General features: G+C 34.6%; 10 protein-coding genes across 10 annotated transcripts; 8 read left to right on the top strand and 2 right to left on the bottom strand. All coding sequences in view use genetic code 12, as the record gives it.

The window, feature by feature from the left end:
* Positions 1 to 876: 876 nt before the first annotated feature.
* Positions 877 to 2,700, top strand: CAALFM_C101390CA (uncharacterized protein; the record flags this gene model as incomplete). Its single annotated transcript, XM_713058.2, has 1 exon — positions 877 to 2,700. The coding sequence occupies one exon, from the start codon at positions 877 to 879 to the stop codon at positions 2,698 to 2,700; it is 1,824 nt and encodes a 607-aa protein (XP_718151.2).
* A 399-nt stretch (positions 2,701 to 3,099) lies between these two features.
* TRM2 (Trm2p) lies at positions 3,100 to 4,755 on the top strand (the record flags this gene model as incomplete). The annotated part of the gene is made up of 1 exon (XM_713057.2): positions 3,100 to 4,755. The coding sequence occupies one exon, from the start codon at positions 3,100 to 3,102 to the stop codon at positions 4,753 to 4,755; it is 1,656 nt and encodes a 551-aa protein (XP_718150.2).
* Positions 4,756 to 5,061: 306 nt separating this feature from the next.
* Positions 5,062 to 5,702, top strand: RPS21B (40S ribosomal protein eS21; the record flags this gene model as incomplete). The annotated part of the gene is made up of 2 exons (XM_019475064.1): positions 5,062 to 5,085; positions 5,463 to 5,702. 2 exons carry the CDS (start codon positions 5,062 to 5,064, stop codon positions 5,700 to 5,702), a joined length of 264 nt encoding a protein of 87 aa, XP_019330609.1.
* Positions 5,703 to 7,608: 1,906 nt separating this feature from the next.
* On the top strand, positions 7,609 to 9,591 carry CAALFM_C101360CA (glycogenin glucosyltransferase; the record flags this gene model as incomplete). Its single annotated transcript, XM_713055.2, has 1 exon — positions 7,609 to 9,591. One exon carries the CDS (start codon positions 7,609 to 7,611, stop codon positions 9,589 to 9,591), a length of 1,983 nt encoding a protein of 660 aa, XP_718148.2.
* An 810-nt stretch (positions 9,592 to 10,401) lies between these two features.
* TIF (translation initiation factor eIF4A) lies at positions 10,402 to 11,595 on the top strand (the record flags this gene model as incomplete). The annotated part of the gene is made up of 1 exon (XM_713054.1): positions 10,402 to 11,595. One exon carries the CDS (start codon positions 10,402 to 10,404, stop codon positions 11,593 to 11,595), a length of 1,194 nt encoding a protein of 397 aa, XP_718147.1.
* A 395-nt stretch (positions 11,596 to 11,990) lies between these two features.
* Positions 11,991 to 12,857, top strand: CAALFM_C101340CA (uncharacterized protein; the record flags this gene model as incomplete). Its single annotated transcript, XM_713053.1, has 1 exon — positions 11,991 to 12,857. The coding sequence occupies one exon, from the start codon at positions 11,991 to 11,993 to the stop codon at positions 12,855 to 12,857; it is 867 nt and encodes a 288-aa protein (XP_718146.1).
* A 378-nt stretch (positions 12,858 to 13,235) lies between these two features.
* Positions 13,236 to 13,715, top strand: DUT1 (bifunctional dITP/dUTP diphosphatase; the record flags this gene model as incomplete). Its single annotated transcript, XM_713052.1, has 1 exon — positions 13,236 to 13,715. One exon carries the CDS (start codon positions 13,236 to 13,238, stop codon positions 13,713 to 13,715), a length of 480 nt encoding a protein of 159 aa, XP_718145.1.
* A 185-nt stretch (positions 13,716 to 13,900) lies between these two features.
* On the bottom strand, positions 13,901 to 15,427 carry MRS7 (Mrs7p; the record flags this gene model as incomplete). Its single annotated transcript, XM_713051.1, has 1 exon — positions 13,901 to 15,427. One exon carries the CDS (start codon positions 15,425 to 15,427, stop codon positions 13,901 to 13,903), a length of 1,527 nt encoding a protein of 508 aa, XP_718144.1.
* Positions 15,428 to 16,169: 742 nt separating this feature from the next.
* CAALFM_C101300WA (uncharacterized protein) lies at positions 16,170 to 17,153 on the bottom strand (the record flags this gene model as incomplete). The annotated part of the gene is made up of 1 exon (XM_713049.2): positions 16,170 to 17,153. The coding sequence occupies one exon, from the start codon at positions 17,151 to 17,153 to the stop codon at positions 16,170 to 16,172; it is 984 nt and encodes a 327-aa protein (XP_718142.1).
* A 477-nt stretch (positions 17,154 to 17,630) lies between these two features.
* CAALFM_C101290CA (uncharacterized protein) lies at positions 17,631 to 19,904 on the top strand (the record flags this gene model as incomplete). Its single annotated transcript, XM_713048.2, has 1 exon — positions 17,631 to 19,904. One exon carries the CDS (start codon positions 17,631 to 17,633, stop codon positions 19,902 to 19,904), a length of 2,274 nt encoding a protein of 757 aa, XP_718141.2.
* Between the last annotated feature and the right edge of the window lie 55 nt (positions 19,905 to 19,959).

The raw sequence follows: 19,959 nt of genomic DNA, 5'->3' as shown, positions 1-19,959 counted from the left end.
TATGGGAATCGAAGGTAACCTGGCATTGCCACTTTCATTTACATCAAGAACCGAAATTCACATAGAGGTCTAACTAAACTTGATTTAATGCATTTTGAGAACATTCTAAAACATGTAACAAAAGTATTTAGTATTGGGGCAGTTTCAAATTTAGTTTCTATCATTCTCCATATCCAACACTCGCTCATTATTGGACACGAAGTATTGTTTGATCTGCCTTTTTCTGAGTCTCAGCTTTTTTTTTTGTTTTCTAGCTTTCATTGGGTTTTCTTTTTCTTTTTACCATTTGATTACAACCCAAAGCTAGTCAATTATACGAAACCTACTTTCTATTGTGTTAAATTCTGATTCCTTCAGAATTAGTAAACCTTGTTTTTGATCTTATTGAATTAAGCGACATTCCGTGTCTCAGAAAGACACAAATCGACAAGGACAAAAAAAAATTACTAAGAGAAAACAGACTTTTTCCTTTTCCCAAAAAAAAAAAAAATAGTATAAAATCCCAAAAAAAAAAACAGAACATAAAATTAACTGACAACATCTGAAATCAGGATTGATATATCAAAACATACAGCTTAGCCACACATCTTCCACATCCATTTTGTAATTGACAACTAGGCACACTTATAAATTTAGTATACTCAGGGACAATTACAAATTATGGATATTTGAGAAAGAGAGCAATTCATTTTACTAAATAGTTTAGAATCGAACGATATAGCCATTGACTACATCACAAAGTCTACTAATTCTTTATATCGGGGTCAATCTCTGTATTCATAAATTGTCACATAGAGACATACTTGGAAATTTCATTCAACAATAGCATAGTCACTGTTGTCACATATACCGCTCAACTCCGTTCCCAAAATCAAAATGAATGAAACTTACAACAGTCAAGAACCAAACAACGCCATGTTTTACAACAACAACTCGACGCCGTCCAATGATGCACAGTCCCAAAATAATAACAATTCCACAGGCAACAGCTCTGTTGTCAATGCTGCTGCTTCCATGCATGCCAATAACGGCAACCACAATAATGATAATATAAACACCAACGACAGCATTAACGAAAATAATAACAACAATAACGGTAATAATAATAGCAACAGCAGCGGTAATACCAATAACAACAACAAAAATAAAGGTAAGAATAAAAACAATAGTGGGAATAGCAACAATCACACGGTCAATGAGTTATATGGACTCATACATAATTTGCAAAGCCAGTTTGCTCATTATCAAAACACTCAGTTCAATCAATTGATGATGAAAATATCGTTTCTCCACGACTCCATGGATCATATGAAACTGCAAGTGAATGATCTAAGTCAGCAAGTGTTATTTCTTGCTAAAAATAGTGGTATGATATCAGGTACAAACAGTAACCCCAATTCTACTTTTAACAATCAATTCAAGGCTTTTGAAGTATTTACTAAACATCTCAACGAATTGAACAAAGAAATTGAAGAGATTTCAAGTAGCTCACAGGGGATGCAAAATCAACTGCAACAACAGCAACAACAGCAGCAGCAGCAGCAGCAGCAGCTTCATCAACCACATCACCAGGCACAGATACCTCCACCGCCTTCGCATCCGCCACAACAGACTTTGCAATTACAATCAAACCACTCGCAGTTTCAGGGACCATCGGTACATCTCGGTGTGCCCCTGAACAGTAATGGCCCACCAGCTAGTCAATTTGATGAAGAGGTCGATAGTATCACAAGAAAAGGTCTATCATTGCGGTCACCAGCCAATTCGTCTCCAAACCCGACATCACACTATGTGTTTGATGTTGGACCGTTTGCATCGAGAAACATGAATGGTAATAATGCGAACAATTTGTATGATAAAGGACCCACCACTTCAGTAATTCGTCCTAACAAGAAACGAAGAAAACAACAGAAGAACTCCCAGGAAGATACTCCTGCCAATGAACCAGAATCGACGCTACAGCTGCAAAGAAGATTACCTGTACAGCAACAGTCAAGACAGACACTTGCACAATCTTCGTCAACATATCCAAACTCATACATTCTTCCTATGCCTCCTTTACTTAGTGATGATAAGCTAGGGCAAAATCTGGGTTCTTCTACAAATAATGACCCAACTCAATTTATGTTACAACGTGATAACGGCACTGTGATGACATCTGCATTGAGACAACCTCCAAACCATACGCGCCCGCCACCAAACCAACAAACAGCTTCAGGATTTTCCTTTGATGACGAGATTGACTCTATAGACCAGTTAGAAAACGACAAACAAAACGAGGGTAGTTCATCAGAAAGTGCTAAGCGAACTTCCAAGAAACGGAAACAATCTGAATCTGGAAAAATGACAATTTCTGTTAATCCATTAAATATACCACAATATAAACTAGAAAGAAGTCTTAAATCATTAGCAGAAATCTGGAAGGAATACGCCCATGGGTTAAACAACAAGCCTCCTTTGAAATCTTTAGAAACCAAGTATGGAACTAAATGGAGAAACGAAACAGAGTCGAGAACGTTTTTAAGAAGGAAAAAAATATATGAAGCTATTGAAATAGGGATCAGTAAAGGGTATACAGAAGATGAAGTGATTCAAGAATTAGAAATGCACAGGAGCTATAACAAAAATGGAGTCATCAAGCGGAAACCATTACTGTGGTTAAGCTCAAACATGCCTGAAAAGTTCAATTCACCAACATAAATAGTGAGTTGGCTAGTACTATTACTGCTGTATGTGGTTTTCATTTTAGTGTCGGATATTTGACTGAAGATGCGACCAGATCAACCAGCCAATGACTGAAAAAATGTAAATGCTTACTATTATTTTCGATTTGGAGTTGTTTTTTTTTTTTTCCTGCAGTCATTTAGTGTGTATTTTTTTTTTGGCAGGCGCATCGCGCCTAGGGTACTATCATCATCAGGTAGAAAAAAAAAATTCACCCACACCCAGTCAAGAGTTTTATGTTTTTATAATACACTCTTGTCACTTGTATAGATGTTAATTCAAATTTTGTATTATTAAATTACATCCCATTAAATAATTAAATAATATCAGTGTATTTTTTTTTTTTTGTTCAAAGAAAAAGAGTAGTAGAAAAAAATGGTGGCAGAAGTGTTAGAAGATAAAAAAAGACCAATCGAAGACCAATGTGATGGAAATAGCTCCAAACGTCCAAGACGAGGCAGGAGATCCAGATTAAGAAGATACAAAAACAAAGACATTGATGAAACTTCTCCCTTGGGTGTTTTGCAGTTAGAAATTAAAGAATTATTGGAGAAACATAACTTAACCAAAGAGGATGTGATGAACGATATGTCTGCTATTCTCAATGACCCTGAACTTCTTGAAAAATACAACAATAGAATTATTTCGGACGTGAAAGTATTAGCATTAACATCTAATGGAGACTCGCTTGCTATAATCCCTCTGGTAGATCCAGAAAGAAAACAAGTTGTCCTCATACCATTTGCTTTACCAAATGACGTTGTCACAATCAAAGTCCATAAAAGTCACCCCATGTATGTGGAAGCAGATCTACTTTCGATTGAAAAATCTACTTCTATGAGAAACAATGAACTTATAAATTGTCGTTATTTTGGTAAATGTTCAGGGTGTCAATTCCAAAATATCGAGTATCAACAACAATTAGCAATTAAAAAGCAAACTATCATTAATGCCTATGATTATTTTGCTCCGAAATTGGTGTCACAGAAGTTATTACCTGAAGTTTTACCTACACAAGAATCACCTTTAACTTATAACTACCGTACCAAATTGACACCTCATTTTTATATACCTAATAAGAAGACAGGTAAAGATTTGCCGTGCCCACCAAATTTGGGAATTGCATCCAAAGGTAGACCTACTTGGAGAAAATCTGATTTTGGTCCTGAAGGAACCAACATTGATATTGAAGAATGTAATATCGGAACAAAAATAATTAATCAAGGGTTAGCAAATGAACGTAGAAGATTTAATACTGAATACGTTAAATATTCCAAAGGTGCTACATTTTTGTTGAGAGAAGATACAAAGGTATTACAAGAAGACACCGTTATTGGTCCAGGATCAGTTGATGAAAATGGTCAGGTATCAAAAATAGAAGTTGAACTTGAGGATAATACGAAATTGGTCAAGACTTGTGTGACCCAAACAAGACAGATTGTTCAAGAGTATATTAATGGGTACATTTTTGAATTCTCTGCAGGTGAATTTTTCCAAAATAACAATTCGATTTTGCCTATTGTCATAGATTATGTGCGATCCAATTTATCGCTTTCTGAAGATCAACCAAACTATTTAGTTGATGCTTACTGTGGGTCGGGCTTATTTTCAATCACCTGTTCATCAAATGTATCCAAAGTGATTGGTGTCGAAATTTCGGCAGATTCCATCAGATTTGCTAAACGTAACGCTGAAAAAAACAATATCAAGAATGCTAATTTCATTGTTGGTAAAGCTGAGGAGATTTTTGCTAGTATGGATACTCCAAATAATCAAACATCAGTGATATTGGATCCACCAAGAAAAGGTTGTGATGATGTATTTTTGAATCAATTATCAGACTATAACCCAGCAAAAATTGTCTATATCAGCTGTAACGTTCATTCACAAGCTAGAGATATCGAGTGGTTTATCAACAGCACTGTTAATGGTAATCAGTATTACGTAGAAAGTATCAAAGGGTTTGATTTTTTCCCACAAACCCATCACGTTGAGACTGTTGCAGTATTGTCATTGAAAGAAAATAAATAATATACATTGATTTTAATAGTATACTATGGATGTTGTTAATAAATTTAGTAGTTTCTGAGTTCTTTCTTGTTAGTTGCAAAAAAAAGTAGAGTCAAAAGTAGGAATAGGGCTATAGCCCTAATGTGCGTGTCCATTAACTCAAATATGAAAATGGTAACTGCACATAGCTCTTTTTTTTTTCCTTCCACTTAGTATGCCAACTCTTCTATAGTGAGCGTGAAAAAAAAAGAATCAACACAGAAAAAAATTCATAGGTGTTTTCAATACATTTGATATTATTACCAATCTACATACAATTAAAGCAAGATGGAAAACGATAAAGGTCAATTAGTATGTAAATCAATATTGTCACACTGTGTGAGAAGAGAGTGTTCATGTGAACCAGGGCAGCAAATTTAAATAAAGTGTTCAGCATGTATCAATATCATCAGAAATCATCAACTATTTTTAAAAAAAGTTCATTTCAAAATCGTCAAGAGTCCTAGGATAAAATTTATAATGGATATATGATAAAATACCAAGAAAGGATATGTTTATTTGATTATCGAAATTTAACTACGACAACAGTTCAAGAAATTAAGGATTAATATATTTTCGTGAAAAGAAAACTTCAAAGGCGTAACATAAGACACTTATCCCAGACTTACACAGGGTGGAAGTTTAAAACCCTCGTGAAGGAATTAAGTTACTAACATCTCTTTGTTTAGGTTGAATTATACGTCCCAAGAAAATGTTCTGCTACCAACAGAATTATTAAAGCCAAAGATCACGCTTCTGTTCAAATCTCAATTGCTAAAGTTGATGAAGACGGTAGAGCTATTGCTGGTGAAAACATCACTTACGCTTTAAGTGGTTACGTTAGAGGTAGAGGTGAAGCTGATGACTCATTAAACAGATTGGCTCAACAAGACGGTTTATTGAAGAACGTCTGGTCTTACTCTCGTTAAGAGAATAGAAGAATAGACAAAATTGATAATTGGGTATTTTAAGAAATTACTTTTTTTATATTGCAAATTAATTTTAATCTTTCTTCTGTGTATATTTAATGTCTTAACATAATAAAAAAAAAGAATAGAAATGGTTTTCAAACGAGTTGGCATTTACAAAAGTACAATCAAACATCTCTTGTGGTTTAAGTACTCTATGGTGTAAACAAGTCTGGTTTGAGTGGGTAGTTCACCATTTTGATTTACGAGAACCTTTCCTTGAAAGGTAATACGATAATATGGCTGTAGTTAAACAAATACCTTCTTAACTTGAACACTGTACTATTTGTAGAGCATTTGATCCCATTCATTTGTCTAGTCTAGAGCTTTTTATCATTAACACCAATACTACTGGTGCTGGTTGTGCTCAAATTAGTGTAGATACGAGACCAATAGAGAAAGTGTGTGTGCAATAATGTATGAGTCTGTGCGTAAAAGTAGGTTTCTGTAATTTGCCAAATGATGAAAAAAAATAGTTCAAGTTTGTGTAACTATGCGCTTTTTTTAGCTTTGTTTTTGTTTGGTGTGGTTTGGTAGTCATCTGACTGTAACTCCGGTTCTCTCCATTATCAGCTTGTAATATCGATAGCATACAAAAAACCTGGCACTATTCGGTATAGCAATATATACAGATTAAAATTCTTTAATATGGTGCAAGCATACAATATGTATGCAAGTTTTAATAATAATAATTTAGCTTTTATTATTATTTTTCAACAATTTTTGAATTTTCCAGGCGTTGTCATCATGGAAATTGAATGTATCCGGAATTGACCTAAAAGTCTTATTATCACTTTGATAGAGGTAATCAATGGGGTTTATACATGGTAGAAGATGATCTACAATCTCTGATTTAACAAAAGTCAAATCAGTGTTGCAAAGAGCGATCTAACTTAAATACCGAAATACGCTCCCACTGCAGCTTATATCCCTTCATAAAACAATTAAATTGTGTTTTGGTACAAAATTCTTGGTGTGTTTTCTATCATCTGCAGATTTCAAGCCCAATCTTTTTGAGATGTGTTGTTATATTATTATATTAGCTTTTTTGTTTGTTTTTTTTTGTTGAGCTTTTACTAAAAAGTATAATCTTGTCTTGAGTTGGTTAATTTGTAAAATTAGCGTAAGATTCTTTATTACACAAACATGAGCTAATTTTCGAAAGAATGCACAGGTGATAATAGATTGAGGGGGTGTTGCTGGTGATAATTTGATGGTGGTAAGATGGCGCGACAGTGCGACATGGGTGTTTCGGAGTAAGATTTATATTCATCCAAGAAGAGGCTAACAAAGGTTTAGCAACAACAGAACATCGACTTGAAACTAGTTTGGCTAGGAAATTATTAAATTTGGCCCTTCCTCTGCCTCCACTTTGCTCCATCTTCCTATTTTATTCCTCTCTCTCTTTCCCCCCTCCTTTAGTTGCCTCGATTAATTATTGTTTTCCTTTGTCCTACTTTGGTTTTTGTAACTTTATTTTTTTTTTCTTCTTCCTTTCCAGTTTCCAATTAAATTAGCCATTAATATCCATCCCTCGAGCAAGTTCTTCAGGGCACTTTCCGAAAATTCAAACACATATTTTGACTCATTTTCCTTGACTTTTTCTTTCTCTTGGTGGTTGTTTTTCTTTTCACTGTTGTTACTGTTATTCAGTTCATTACTGTTTCATTTCTCCCCTGTCGTTGTTTCTTTTTTTTTTTGTTATCTATCTATCATTAGCAATTGCTACACTTCCTTTGTTTTGATTAGAATCCTTTTGTTTGATTTTTGTATCTAATTTCAATAGCACACTTTTGCAAAATATCCATTTATCCCACAGTTTTCCAGAAAAAAATACACACACATATCTATACAATAAGTATCTCCGATGACTAACGCTGTTTTCACTTTATTGTACAATCCCGACTATCTTGCTGGAGCATTAGTATTGGGTTCAGTGTTGAAGAAATTGGTGTTACGATCGGACCAAAAATATCCGGATTTGAAATTTGGTATTCTAATTGATAAGTCCAAGTTTACCTCCTACCAACTACAATTGTTATCTAGATATTACGATGATTTAATTGATGTGTCCCCCTTAAAGTCTACTATTGTTGAAAAATTGACTTATGATTTGAAGAGACCGGAATTGGACAAGACGTTTACCAAGGTTGAACTATGGTCTTTGATTCAGTATGAAAAAATTTTATATTTGGATTCGGACACTTTACCGATAATTCCAGATGCAGCTAATGGCGGCACTGTTTTGGACTTGTTGGCATTGGATTTTCCCAAGTTCAAAATTTTGGCAGCACCGGATAGCGGGTTTCCTGATATTTTCAATTCGGGTGTATTTGCCTTGAGACCTAATTTGGATGACTATACAAATCTAGCAGCATTGGTGCAAGAGTCAGTTATAAACCCTAATGTATCTTTTGATGGTGCTGATCAAGGTTTATTAAATCAATATTTCAATGCCCAACCTGATTGGGTTCAAGCTTTATTGACGAAACATGATGCTACAGTTGATTTGGAAACTGTTAGTTATACCCAAGACTCTAATTGGATCAAGATACCATTTTTGTATAATGTGACTCCATCTGCCGAATACCAGTATTTGCCTGCATTGAAACACTTTCAAAACCCACCAGGACAACCGCTGCTTTTAGAAAACCCACAAGCAGAAGCCGAATTAGTTGATCAAGGAGCAGAACAGCCAAAACATGATAAAGAATTGTGGGAGAGTACGTTTGACACTATAGGACGCTATCACTCTACTGCCTTGCTGTATATCAACTATAAGACCACTCAAGTCAAGGTAGTTCATTTTATTGGAAAATATAAGCCTTGGAGACTGAGTTCAAATGTGTCAGGGGTGCATAGAGATTGGTGGAAAGCTTGGATTGAAGAGTTTGGTGAAAAATCGTTATTTGATGTGGTATATGGGGAGAAATCTTTAGAAAAAGAGCCACAAACTGACTATACACCAGAGCCATCTAGACAAGAGTATCCCAAAGAAGAACCAACTGAGATTTGCGAAGTAAAAGCTGAACCGGCTCCAGAACCACCACTTGATACCTCTGATCCACACGTGTTACTTGATCCAGCAAATTATCAACGCTTTGAGGACCGAATTCAACCTAGCATCGATGCCATGTGGGATCCCACAAAGGAACCACCACCAAAACGAGAAGATGTAAAAGAAGAAGAAACACACGATTTTCTTGAAAAAGTTCCTAAATCGTTTGCCAAAGAATGGGACAGCTCAACTCATTACCACCATCCACCTGAAGAATACGAAGGCGTTCATGATACTCAACACCATATTGAACCCTATCATCAAGAGGAGATCCAAAAAAATGATCAATATAATTTGGAAAAGGATGTCCAACCACCTAACAATGAATTGCACATATCGCCATTTGAACACCAAGAACATGACCATGCACCTGAGCATACTCCTCTGAATATACCACCCGAAAGACCTGAATTGTATGGCCATAAATTTGTTGAGCCTGAAAGAGTATTCGATACCGCTGATGATTACTTCCCAACTCACATTTTACAAGAGGTGGAAAAAATAAATATTTCCAACAAACCAGATACTGAAGCAGAAGTTGAGCCAACTAGTGCTTCTGAATTAGCTACTGATGTCACTGCTTTCAATTTAATGAACGACAAGCTTTCAAAAGAAGGGGCCATCGAGGAGTCTGCTTTTGAAGAGATTTACACAGAAGATAATGAGGAAATAGATGGAGAGATTTCTGAGGATGATATTTTGGAGGAAGAGGAAGAAGAAGTGGTACCAAAATTGTTCCCCTGGGAATTTAGAGAAAGTGGTAAAGTGGTTGCTGAAAGAGTGTTTGATTAAAATTCATAAGAATCAATAGTATATGAAAGAAGATATCAGAAAAGATTTCCGTAGTAATTACCTTAATATTGCATTTTGCATTACAGCGTTGCCTTGTCTTGTCTTGCCTTGTTTTTTGGTTACGTTGTTTTTTATATTCATTATCATTTTCGTTTCCGTTTTTTTGATTAATCGTTAATTTCAGCTATCAGTCACCTTAAATTCATTATTCAGTATGTCACTGTTTTTATATGGTCATTCCTCAAAAGAAAATAGCTAGCTTTATGTCATGACCCATGCTGATGTGTCAAGATCATTTTGTTTGTTTTGTTTATATGTCTGTGCACTTTCACTCTACGAACTATACTTTATTTAGTTTTCTATTCGAAAGAAGAAAGTTTAAAGATCATCTTTATTTTTTAATAAATGACTTTTTGTTATTACTAATACATTATAAACCGGTATTAGAATGTAAAATTGCCACTGTCTAGGAATGAAGAATAATTTGATCATTCATATTTGCAGCAATGTTTCTGTAGGGCGAGAACTTCAACTAAGGAGATCATTGGTTTTTTCGTTTTTTTGGTGATCTCCCTTCGTCGTTGCTAAATCAACCATCAAGTCGTGCGCCGCTCCTCAAAATACCACTAAATTGAAAAATTTTCTTTGCCAGTAATGATATTTTTTTTTCCCTTACAATGTCTCATCTACTCATATTTTCACTAAACTACACTTTTATTAAAGTAAAGGAAAAAAAAAAAATTTTTCTCCTTTCATTTCTTCCTTTTTTTTATTTTGTCTTGATCTTATATTAACAACAAACACCTAATCATGGCATCCGAAGGTATTACTGAAATCGACTCTGGTTTAATTGAAACCAATTACGATAACGTCGTCTACAAGTTCGACGATTTAAACTTGAAACCAAACATTGTTAGAGGTATTTTTGGTTACGGGTATGAAACTCCATCCGCTATTCAACAAAGAGCCATCTTGCCAATCACTGAAGGTAGAGATGTTTTGGCTCAAGCTCAATCCGGTACTGGTAAAACCGCTACCTTTACCATTTCTGCATTACAAAGAATCAATGAAAATGAAAAAGCCACTCAAGCTTTAATCTTGGCCCCAACCAGAGAATTGGCTTTGCAAATCAAGAATGTTATCACTGCTATTGGTTTGTACTTGAAGGTTACTGTCCATGCTTCTATTGGTGGTACCTCAATGAGTGACGATATTGAAGCTTTCAGATCTGGTGTTCAAATTGTCGTTGGTACTCCAGGTAGAGTCTTAGACATGATTGAAAGAAGATATTTCAAAACCGATAAAGTCAAGATGTTCATTTTGGATGAAGCTGATGAAATGTTATCAAGTGGATTTAAAGAACAAATTTACAACATTTTCAGATTATTACCAGAAACCACCCAAATTGTCTTATTATCTGCCACCATGCCACAAGACGTTTTGGAAGTCACCACCAAATTCATGAACAACCCAGTCAGAATCTTAGTCAAAAAAGATGAATTGACTTTGGAAGGTATCAAACAATTCTATATTAATGTTGAATTAGAAGATTACAAATTCGATTGTTTGTGTGATTTGTACGATTCTATTTCTGTCACCCAAGCCGTCATTTTCTGTAACACTAGATCCAAGGTTGAATTTTTAACCAACAAATTGAGAGAACAACACTTTACTGTCTCTGCCATCCACGCTGATTTGCCACAAGCCGAAAGAGACACCATTATGAAAGAATTCAGATCTGGTTCTTCAAGAATCTTGATCTCTACTGATTTGTTAGCTAGAGGTATTGATGTCCAACAAGTTTCTTTAGTTATCAACTACGATTTGCCAGCCAACAAGGAAAACTACATTCATAGAATTGGTAGAGGTGGTCGTTTCGGTAGAAAGGGGGTTGCCATCAACTTTGTCACTGACAGAGATGTTGGTATGATGAGAGAAATTGAAAAATTCTACTCTACTCAAATCGAAGAAATGCCAGCTGATATTGGTGCTTTATTTGCTTAGAGAAGTTATGTAACTTTCTTCTTTTTTTAATTTGTATTCTTCATCTTTTGACTGTGTCGTGGTTCTTTTTTGCGTATAAATGTATATGTAGTTTCTTCATTTTGATTTCACTATTTATGTGAATAATTTGTTTTTAATGACTTCTATAGGTTTTCAAAGGGAAGAAAAGTATTAAAATTTAAATAAACATAAGGAAAATAAAAAAACAAGATAAATGTAGAACGATTTAGTGTATAGAGAGTTGTATTATCTGTAAGTTTTTTTTTGGCTCTATATTTTTGACCAATTTTGTTGATAAATGTTGGAAACAACCACAAAAAAATACTACCCACTCCTAATAAAAAAACCAATGGCAAATTCCACACACAACGACAATCTAGTACATCAATATAAAAATGACAACTAGATTTAATCTACCGGGGACATTTCCTATTGATGATGAAATACCGTCTGCACCAGCAAACACCACCTATTCAACAGTTTCAAGCACAGCAACTGAACTCATAGAATCACAACAAAACTTCCAATTCAACAATAATCAACTAATACACAACAAGACAAAATATCAATTTGATATTCTAACACAAATTGACGCTTTAGTTTATATTATAATTTTTTATCAATTTGTAAAATTTTGCCATTCTGCTTGTTTGATCCCCTTGGTACTTCATTTGGTATTGCAAATATTATTGAATTCAAAGATTGTGACACAGAATAGCCAAGTGCCCAATTTGTTATCATTTTTATCAAACGAAGATAATCAAGATACCAGAGAAAGAATATATGAAACTTTCATACATAAATACTGTTACTTGTTGTATATAAAGACTATTCTTGTGATTTTGTATCATACATTATTTGTTGCAACATGGGTGATGTATTTAGTCGATACTCAACAATTACAGAAACTAAATCATGGAACTTGGTGGTTTATTTCATTCATTGGTGAAGAAACTCCTGTAATTGATAAATCTACCCCATATTGGTTGAAATTGTTCGAGTTGGGATTGTTTCAATTGATCTTCACTGATGTATTGATTTTGTTTCTACAATTGGCATTGTACCAATGCATTTATAAGCAAAGTGATGCATTTCACTTGGATCGACGTTTAAATGAGAAAGAGGTGTACATAATAAGAACCAATGCCGACAGTACAAGTGGTATAGATGACCAGAGTGTGGTAACTGATGCCGATGGAGTTCCCACAGTTTTGAAAATACGACTATTTGAATGTTTCAAATCTGATGCTTATGCGTATTGATAATACAAGGTTTGGTTAATTGAAAGAGGCGAGGTAACAGACTAGTTTTGGACTGACTCTTCATGGAAAAAGAGGTGCATGTATTTTACAGATTTCATAGTTGAATGTAGAATTCTTTACTAAGTACTTTAAGATTCATGTGAGTTTGCCATGTAGTTACGATCCAACAGGCTGTGGCTGATTTCAGTTACTATATGTTTATAATACAATAGGGCTTTGCTCTATTTCAGACGCGTCTACAAATTCTACTACAGAAACACGAAAAAAACCAACCAACTGGAAAAGAAAAAAGAATGAAAAAAAATTTAGATCTTCATTAATACCTATTCGTTTTCTTTCTTTCTTTCAACATTATACCTAATAAACAATTACTCAACTATGACTTCAGAAGACCAATCCCTTAAGAAACAAAAATTAGAATCAACCCAATCTTTAAAAGTGTACTTACGTTCACCAAAGGGTAAAGTACCAACCAAAGGATCAGCACTTGCTGCTGGCTATGATTTATATTCCGCTGAAGCAGCCACTATTCCAGCTCATGGCCAAGGATTAGTTTCTACCGACATTTCCATAATTGTCCCAATAGGTACTTATGGTCGTGTTGCTCCACGTTCAGGATTGGCCGTGAAACATGGTATTTCAACTGGTGCTGGCGTCATTGATGCTGATTATCGTGGTGAAGTGAAAGTAGTCTTATTTAACCATAGTGAAAAAGATTTCGAAATTAAAGAAGGTGATAGAATTGCTCAATTGGTATTGGAACAAATCGTCAATGCTGATATCAAAGAAATTTCACTTGAAGAATTAGATAATACTGAACGTGGTGAAGGTGGTTTTGGATCTACTGGTAAGAACTAGGACTAGTACTAAATAAAATAAATAATAAATGAATATAAATATATGTGTATATATAAAATCGTATTCTCTATAAACAGATAAAAGTTTTGATGAGTATTTTTTTTGTTTTTGTTTATTGGCTTGGTTTGGTTTCGTTTCTAAAATCTTACAACATCGTGTCAAATCATAATTCTAGTTCATCTTTTTTAAACCTTAACTTCTTCCTTCTTAGTTGGTTCTTTGGATGTCGATACTTTATCTTGGTTGGATTCCTTGGTACTTGACAGTTCTTCTTTCTTTTGTGTTTCATTGCCATTTTTACCTTCTACAGGATCATCAGCCTCAATTTTTATTCCCTCACTTGCAGTCTCTTCATAATCATCTAATTTGATCTTATCTTTAACTTTAGTAACAGTGTCCTTTTCTCTTTCATTTTCTTCTTCAATCATTTCTTCTTGTTCTTTCAAAATGTTCAATTTCAATTTAGAGTCGTCAGATAATTCCAATTTGGCAACATTATACACTTCGTCAGGAATAGAGGACAACACAGCCAATAATGCATCGTAATATGACTCAATGGAATTCCCTTTATCTCCATACGTGTATGCACTAGACAAAATTAACAAGGTACTTGGGATTTTCTGTCTCAAACGTAAGTCCAACCATGTTTCCAAATCATCTCTCAATCTAGCAGGAGACTTATCACTTGTTTTGATACCACGCTGCAGACATGCCAATTGCAATTCAAGTATAGACAAACTGTCGACCCCTTCGTAATCAATAACCTTATCGTCTTTGATAATGTTCAACAAACGATGTCTAATTTGGTATCTTAAAATCGAATCAGTACCAAAAGGTCTCAAGTTCATATAATTACACATGGCAACCAATTGAGGACGAGACAAGTTATCCAAAACTTGATCGTTCTTAAATAATCTTGCAACTTGAATCAATTGCTGACGATCTGGGTTCTTACCCATGGAAATACAGTGGAAAAATTGCACAAAATTTTCTCTTTCTTGGTCAGTGATTTTTTTCAGTAATTTCAAACCGCCACTCTCAGCCATAGTATTTTTAATAAACTCAGAAGCAGCCTTTCTGGTTTTCTTCAATTTAGCCAATTTCTTCTGTCTGTCAACAGTAGACTCATACGTTGAAGGCAACAAGTTTGGAAATATCTTCAAGGCAATAGGCAACAATAATTCTGCAAATGGTATAATAACAAACATGGCGAATGGGACTAATCTGACAACATCAACAATTGTTCTTTGCAACTGATTCGATTCTCTACGTGATAATTCATAACCTGCCATCAATTTGAGCAATAACTTAGTTGACACTTTGACTTCGTATCCCAACAATTTTGTACCGTCCCAATAATGCTTTGCCTCATGCTTGACTTTTTCCCAAATAGATTTTTTTGGTTCCTCTGCTGTCTTGTGTACTAATTCAGTAGCTGGTGATTTTTCTAGCGTCTCTAATGCTTTTTCCTTTATTTGTTCAGGCAGCAGTAATGACTTCTGCGGTTTGCTTGAGTTGTGTCTTATGAACGATTTCACCAACGGGAAATTGATTGTGTTGGCATTGAGATTGTTGTGTAAACTTGGCTGCAAGGGATATCTTATAGAACTGGTCAATGACGATTTGATAGCCAACGTTCTAGCATGCTTGTAGAATATTTGTTTGGAATTGCATGTCTGACCAATAATAGTGTTTCTAATTAGAAAGTTCATGATTATTGGTTGCTGCTAAAAGGGCCAAAGGCAAAGTGGGAAAAAGAAAAGAAAAAAAATAAATGGTCTTTATATGTAATTTCCTGAAAATTTTTCCTTTAAAAAAAAATTCCAACTAATTGAACAAATGGGGAACCTGTTGAATGTAAGAATAATAATTTTTAATTATTTTTTTTCCAAAACCAATACTGAATAGATTATTAACAAGTATCTGTATAAGTATATTTTTCCAAAAAGAATAGTTGTAATGAAAGTAAGGAGAAATTTAAATATAATAGAAAAGAAAAAATAAAAAAAGTAATCAAGTGGAGCTCAGGAGAAGGAGGGCAAGTAATAAGCAAAAATTCACAAATTTATTAAACCTGTGAAGATGATGATTGAACAATAAAGTACATGAGAGAACTAAAATGATATTTTGGTGTAACAGAAATGAAATGAAAACTTTCAACGGAAAAAAAAACAAAAAGAAAAACTTGCTTGAGGCACTGGCAGACTTACAAATTTTAACTATGAGAGGTTTTATTTTTGTCGTTGAAACTATGGACGGACGACATTTGTCGCAGCAAGCGCCACTACCACCAGCACCACCCGCTGCGGGTTGTAAAAATGGGAACAATCCACATCTGCAAAAGCTAATTCCGTGGAAACACGCCATCAATGGGGTTTAACCGGGATATACGGCATGAGAGTTATACAAAAGAAACACATTATTTAAGTTTCTTATATCTTTAACCTACTTTGTCTATTCATCATCTATTTGATTTATCTTTCCTTGCTCTTTACTTTCGCCATTGACACCGACAATGACTATTTTCTCAATAACTGTGTGATAATCTTCGTCTTCACCATCAACGAAAATAGTCAAATTTTGAACATTCTGGAACCTAACAAATTTGAATTTAATATCCAACCATTGCTCTTCATCGTTAGTGGATACTTTTTCAATATGTGGAGCACTTGTATCAGCACTAGCTTCATCAAAAGATAAGATGGATTGAGTGTTGCACCACACTTTAATTAAATTAGGTGGTTGAATTTCATCCAAGTCGTCACTGTCGACATCCAATGCACTTTCGTCAACTTCTTTGTACGTTTTAGTAGATTTCACTTTTACCAAAATCGAATAAATTTTGGAAATGTTCAAGAAGGGAATATAAAAAAGCAATTGAGAATCTGAATCTGATATAACTGCGGATTTATCTGTATTATCCAAGCTTACAACATGCTTTGTTTTCGAGTCTTTGTACAATGGTAAACAGTTTAAAACTTCGTATCCACTATAATCTATAGTGGCATTCAATATTTCAAAGTTTTTAGGAATCAATGGTTTTATATCTTTTAGACTACTATTTTGAGTAATCAAGTCTTCACTAGCCGTACCATTGCCTCTTCTCTTTTGTCCATTTGCTTTAGTGTTAAACTCTTGCAACTTCGTAATCAATGCTTGAGGATTGGCACCTTGGATACGGTCAACTTCTTTCCCTGTTTCGAGAAACACAAATGTAGGAACAGATGTAATGTTGTATTTCGATGCTAACTCACGTTGACTATCTAAATCAATTCTCACAATTTCAACATTTTGAAATTGTCCGTAAGCTTGATCAATTACAGGTTTGATTGCTTGACAAGGACCACACCAAGAGGCAGTGAAATTCAATACGAGATGGGTATTGTTTTTCAAATAACCTTCAAAATCTTTAGATGACTTAACAAATTTAATTGACATCTCTGATTAATGAACAAACAAGGATTAGGGGGTTACCGTGAACAAAGTTTTATCTCGGGTCTGTCGTTCGTTTATAAATTTTTTTTTCTTTCGCCCTCATAGTTTCATCTTCTTCTCACTACTAGGCGATAATATAAGATACACAAAACGGCCGTCTCTGAAAATTTGTTTGCAGAATTATTGTACCTAACAATGCGCCAAGTTGTGGGTAGTATTGTCACCAGCAAATAGTTTATTACTCAACAACATTAATCTATTACACCAACATTTACAAGAGCTTTTCAAATGTTAAAAACTTGAATGTGCAACAGTGATTAAGATAATTTTTTTTAATACTTCCAATTTTTTTAGAATAGAACAAAAGAAGATAGATAAAAGTTCCCAATATTTCGTTACACCAGACAGCATAAACGTTTACTATTATTTGATCCAATTAGTTTTCATTAGGCACGAGGCTTTGTCATATTATCTACTTAGATGTCGAGGAACGTTTCATTGCCTAGCACCACTGAATCAACTAAAAACAAACGAGTGGTATCATCACAATTACGATTAGCTCAACTTGAAAGTACTGAGGCAAATAATATAACATCATCGTCGTCTCCCGCCAAATCAGAATCAGAACTGCCCAAATCAAAGATCCCTAAAACCAAAGCAATCAATAGAAATAGCGGTGGCGAAAGAAAACACAAATCGTTTAATGATTTCAATTTAGATTTTAGCAACACATTTAACTTGACAGGTGAAGAAACACCCTCGTATATACCACGAGTGCCTACCCGACAACGAGAAAGTTCAAAAGACTTTACAAAAACACAAATTTCAAAAGAAGAATTGAAAAAAGCTGGCGAGTTGACGTCTATTTTTCTAGATACACGGAAACTACTAAATGCTGAATACAATGTTATTGATCAGAAAACCGACATATCAGGCAAGACAGGTGATGGGAGCATTGCATCAAAAATAAAGATTTCGCGTGGGACCCTAATCAGAGCAGAGAAAGTCAAAACCACCCTTGCAGTCAAGTATTTATACATCCAAAGAATTTACGAGTGGGCCGAGAATCATCAAGATAATAATGAGCATCTAGGAGTTGAAGGGGTTTACAATCCACTACAAATTCTAAGAAATCGAAAATTGAGAAATAAATACAATGAACATGCACAGGCAATAATATCCATGCAAACCATTCCCTTGGCATGTAACGTGTTTAGTAAACATAATGCACATCACAAACATGAAAACAGTGCTATACCTGGTCACAGAAAGAAACATTGGAAAATGATGTGGGCCATTGATTTGAATGAGTTTGTGGGAGATTCTCGCTGGCGAGTGAACTATTGGCATGAACTCAGAGATGCAAAGGGGAATTTGTGGTTCCCAAACCATGCTCAGACGCCTGAATATTCTGAAAAAGATAAAAGCAAATTATTTGTGTTAAGGAATCATAAGCATCATGGAAAGCATGGTGAAATTGAAGCCTCACACAAGACAACAGAAAACGAAGAAGACCAGGACGAAGAAGAAGAATCAGGTATTGATATTGCCATTGAATCCAGAAATCACAATGGGGTACCTTCCAATGAAGGCTCGAGTTCAGATAGTGATTTTCATAAATTTCGTATTACACGTTCGAAATCACCTCATAAAAGAAAGATTAGAAAGAAAATGAAAAAGTTTTATATTGGTGGACCTGGGTCTACTGGTAATGGGAATGCAGGCGATTCTTCCAGCTCATCTAATGTGGTAAATGAGATTGTTCCGACAGATACAACAAGGAGTGGGACAGTAGCAGACCCCTTGGCAAGGCAAATGTTCAAAAAACTTCCACCACTCACGCCAGAAGACGATGAGCTTGATTTACCAGCATCAGAAGTTTCATTGCCAAAAATTAATATTGAACCAACTAGTCCTGCTCCAAACATAAAAGGTACATTTTTTGACGATGAAGACAAGGATGATATCAAACCTTCCATTAAAGAAGTTGAGTTTTTACCCTTTGAGAAAAGAGAAAGCACGAGCTCACATTCACACAATCGTTCTAGCTCTGACCCTGATGGAGTAATTCTTGAAGAAGAAGATACTGATAACGAGATAACCAATCGTGACAAAATAGAAGAAATAGATCAAGTCAAATGTGCTGTGATTTTCGATGAACGGGAAATGGAATTTCAAAACATAGTTGCAAACTTGGAATATTTCCATCAATTCATGAACTTGCGAACCAACTATTTAACAATGACATATCCTCGGTATTTGGAACGTGTAGATGGGAAAGTTCAACATATTACAAAAAAGTCGGTGTACGAGATTTTATTATGCATGTCGCAAATCAATGATGAACATTTACCTGCTTATGAACAATTGTATCTTGGATTTATGGAAGAGATAAAATCAGTCATTCATATGGTGAATGATGTATATTCGGTCAAGATTGATACGTTATTAAGTTCTAGTGATAGATCTATCTCAGAAATTAATGCTTCTTTGTCTCTTGATTTGAGAAAGATTACTGAGAAACTAGATCAATTGGATTTCTCATTGAATAAGAATATCTTTAAAAAGGCCATACTGAAAAGAAAAGGTGAACATTCTCACAATGTTGGTTTGATTTACAAGATTTTGTATTCGTGTCTTGAGAACATTATTGTTGTTTTGTTGAGAGTAATATGGATTGTGGTGAACATTTATAAATTTTTGAGATATATTGTGAAATTGATTTTTAGAATACTAAAGTTTATAGTTTGGTAGTTGTGTGTGTGTGTGTATGTTGGTGTTGTTAATTAAAAAATGATAATATTTTGCA

Source organism: Candida albicans, chromosome 1 (assembly GCF_000182965.3).
Source record: "Candida albicans SC5314 chromosome 1, complete sequence".
NCBI lineage: Eukaryota > Fungi > Ascomycota > Pichiomycetes > Serinales > Debaryomycetaceae > Candida > Candida albicans.
This window is presented reverse-complemented; position numbering and strand designations above follow the sequence as displayed.